The sequence below is a fragment of the Manacus vitellinus genome, unplaced genomic scaffold, assembly GCF_001715985.3.
Source record: "Manacus vitellinus isolate BGI_N305 unplaced genomic scaffold, ASM171598v3 scaffold_62_pilon, whole genome shotgun sequence".
In the NCBI taxonomy this organism is placed as follows: domain Eukaryota; kingdom Metazoa; phylum Chordata; class Aves; order Passeriformes; family Pipridae; genus Manacus; species Manacus vitellinus.
This window is the reverse complement of record NW_021940704.1, coordinates 1,229,224-1,232,985: the sequence shown is the minus strand read 5'-3', so window position 1 is coordinate 1,232,985 and position 3,762 is coordinate 1,229,224. Positions and strand designations below refer to the sequence as shown.

The 3,762-nt window shown below is 56.4% G+C and overlaps 1 protein-coding gene across 1 annotated transcript in view; it reads right to left on the bottom strand.

Moving 5' to 3' along the window:
• Positions 1-1,392: 1,392 nt before the first annotated feature.
• The window catches only part of LOC103754954 (cis-aconitate decarboxylase), a 6,196-nt gene continuing 3,826 nt past the window's right edge, over positions 1,393-3,762 (bottom strand). Inside the window, 5 exon segments of the mRNA XM_029963755.1 lie at positions 1,393-2,139; positions 2,142-2,316; positions 2,904-3,109; positions 3,358-3,450; positions 3,668-3,684. Coding sequence (XP_029819615.1) covers positions 1,393-2,139; positions 2,142-2,316; positions 2,904-3,109; positions 3,358-3,450; positions 3,668-3,684 — 1,238 coding nt within the window.

The window sequence follows — 3,762 nt, the reverse complement described above, 5'->3', positions numbered from 1 at the left end:
TTTTGGGAAAGCCTCTGTATCTGTGTGTATTCACATTAAAACCAAAAAACCTCATGGTCTGCCTAAGGTAGCGTTAAAACTTTATGCAGAAAGTGAATTTAATTCTGTTCTTTGTTCAGAAAGATTCTCTGTGACTATCAGGCAGTGTGAGAGAGTGGATTAACAGGTGAGCAAAGAGTTTTGTCCCATCTCTGGATGGGGCATTCTCTGCACAAACCACTACCAGGAAGATAAAGGAACCCGCCCACATTCCTTCTTGCCTGCCTGGTCCCATCTCAGCCCCCTGGGAGAACAACCCTCACTCCTGCAGCAGGTTCTGTACCTTTATTGGGATCATATTGGAAAGAGCCCTTTGGATCAGCAATCCCAGTGTTGAATAGGAATATTGAGGAGTTGTCCATGTCCCCACTCGGGAAGGATGCAGGGGAAGGAGCCCTTCAGGGAACGGCTGCTCAGGAGTGTGAGAACTGAGTTAATCCCAGCTGGAAAGGTGAGTTAAGAGTCTCAGGAAGCTTCTCCTCCTTTCAGGGGGGAGAAACAGGAATTTCCCAACATGAGTCACAGCATGGATGTGCCTGAGCCACCACCTGGAGATGCCCATGGGCTCTGTCAGCTCTGAACAGGTGCCTGGGCAACCTGTGCCAAGGCAGGAGGGTGGTGTGGCACAGCCCTGGGATGGGCAGAGATCACCCCCTGGGAGGCATAGGGGCTGTAGGACTGATACAGGGCTCCTCTCCTCCCAGCTGCCTTTCCTTACAGCTTTTGAGGGTCCTTGAACCATCCTTTGTACACAGACAAGTGGCAAACACTTCCCAAAGGCTGGAGAAACAGGAGGCTTTTACTGGCAAAGCAAAATAATCCCTCTCTGCCAGAAAGCTTTGCAGGCAGGGCTGTTTACAGTAAGGGATGGATTTTCCATCTGGCCACCAGGACTAACTAAGTGTGATCCCAAAAGTACCCAGAAGAGCACTAAGAAAAGCACACGTTCCGCAGCTGAACTTCCTCCTCTTCCCAGACTCAGTGGTGGGGCACTGTGCCCAGAAAAAACCTTGGAATCCAGCTTTAAAAAGCACACAGACACGGCTCCTTCCGGGGCAGCAGCTTCCCAGTGACACCCCAAGATTCTCAGGGATTTCCATGGGATTATTTTCTATGTTTGTGGTGGCCTTTCAGCTGCTCAGAGAGCGTCAACCACGAGCTGAAATGTACTCCTTGTACCGAGGGCTGGCACAGTCACACCTCCTGCCCCGGGGGCTCCTTTGGGAGTGAAGTGTCTACTTGAAGGGGTGGGAACGTTCCTGGCACTGGAAATCAATAGTGAAGCACCAATGAAGAAAGGAATCAGAGTTTCACTGGGACAAACCCCTCCTGAAACCCCCCTGTGCTGTTCCCTCACAGGCTGCAGGCCAGCTGGGAGCTGTCTGACAGGTTCTCCAGGTTGTCCACCGTGGTGATGATGGCTTCTATTTTCTCATCTGGGAGCACGTGGGAGGCGTTGGATCGAAACTTCTTCAGGAGCGACTCCTTGCTCAGGGGCTTCCTCCAGTGCCCGTAGAAAGTGTCACACTTGCCCGTGAGGACGTCCCCGCTGTGCAGGAGCAGTGCCACCTCCCCGTACATCTTGTCGAAGTTGGCCACGTTATCCTCGGGGTGCTCCACCACCACTTTGTCCAGCAGCTCCCTCAGCTCCTGCCGGTGGATGCTGCTCTCGGTGAAGGAGCCGAGCCCCACCTCGCCGTCCAACAGGGCAGCACAGGCGTTGAACTGGAAGGAGTGCCTGGCCTGGTGCTCGGAGCTGGGGAAGGGCCGGTTGATGTACTTGGACACCGGGATCTTCAGCACGATGGTGCGGATCAGGGCGGGAGAGAAGGACCCCGCGTAGTGGACGAAGAGGTTCCTCACAGACAGGGCAGCATCCACCACCCAGTGCATCCCCAGGTGGGCTGGGAACCGCTTGAAGGCGATATCCTGCTTCTCCAGGAGGAACTCGTGGTGGTCACCGGGCACGGGCAGCGGCTTGGGGTGATAGACCCCGTAGAAGGCGCTGAACCCGGAGCAGCCGGGGATGTCGTCCAGGATGAAGGGGTTGGCCTCCATGCCCCGGGCTGCCAGCAGAGCCGCCTCGAAGCCCAGGGCGGGGTGGCAGTTTTGCCGATGTGCAGTGGCTTGGCCTGGGTGGCGGCGTTGGCCATGGGGGCCCCCGCCAGGGACGCGGCGATGCCCAGGGCGTGGCAGCACTGGGCCCTGCTGAGGGACAGCAGCTTGGCCGTGGCCGCCGCGCTGCCCATGGTCCCCACCACCGAGGGAGGGTGGAACCTGCAGGGGAGATGGCAGGAATGAGCATCCAGGCCCCTGTGAGGCTGGAGCTGCACGGTCAGCCGGCGGAAATCCCTCACGGCTCCGATGCAGGGGAGAGTCACCTGACTCAGAATTTATCTCTCTGGAAACTCCAACAGCATCTCCAATAAACAATTTTGCATTTTCTCTAGGAGTAGGGGACATGGCCTGTGTCACTACACCAAACTTTCTAGCCCTCCAGGCAAATCTGGCCTCATCCAGCTTGTCCAAGGGGAACAGTTCCTGGTCAGTGCCGTGCCTTGGACCACACAGGGGCACTGCTGGTGAAGGGCAGTTGGCACAGGGGCTGTGCCCACTGTTATCTGTCTGCATGGCTGTGAGCTCTTGCCCTGGTTGGTTGAGATGATGGCACTGCAGGCCCAGTGAGAGTCCTCTTGGTAGCTATTTTTGAGGCAAGGTCACTGGAAGTCACCAAATAAATACCTGGTGCTTCATCACCTCTGGCGTTTGGCTCTGGGTAGGGCTAACACTGACTTAAACCGGACTTAACCTAACATTTTGAAACCCAGCCTCACCATCTACTCAGTGAAGAACAGCCAGTTTACCTTTTTGGAATGTCGTGAGCCTCAGTGGAGAAATGCATGAGCCTTCCTTGCACTTCCAGGCCCACGTTAAACGCCAGCAGGAAATCCATGCCGGTGGGTTTGGTGCCGGGAGGCAGCATCTGGGAAGCTGCCAGCAGGGCTGGCAGAACAGCCCCTGAGGGGTGGGTAGCAGGGTGCCAGGTGTCATCAAAATCCATGGAGTGTGTCTGCCACAGAAATGGAGATAAGGCCGTGCTGGTGGGACGCGCTGGGGGCTGAGGGAGCGAGGGCTCCTCGCTGATGTTGCTGAGTTACAACATCCCCCCGCTGTCCCCAGGGGGGCTGTGTGGCCCCTCTAAAAGCAGGAGATTGCAGAGGAGCCCCTCCCAGTGACCCCCCTGCTGCCTGCAATGCTCACTAACGCCTCTGAAGGCACCACACAGGGTGGGTCCTCCTGGAAGAGCTCCGATCTTACCGCGACTCCGTTGGTGAAGGCGGCCAGTGTCGGGGACAGCTTCACACCTGGCTTGCCATAGACAGAGCTCACGGCAACTGGAGAGTACAGCTCCTGTGGGAGGGAGGGGAACCCCGGGGAGGACCTTGTCAGAGACTCATTAAGGTTGGAAAAGATGTTTGAGATCACCAAGTCCAACCATCACCCAGCGCCACCGCCGTGTTCACCACTAAACCACGTCCTTGAGTGCTGCATCCACGTGTTTTTTGAACACTCCAGGGATGGGGACTCCATCACTGCCCTGGGCAGTCTGTTCCCATGGTTTACATACCTTTGTGTGAAAAAAGTCTTCACAGAATCACAGGATATGCTGAGCTGGAAGGGACCCACAAGGATCATGGAGTCCAACCCTCAGCCCTGCACAGG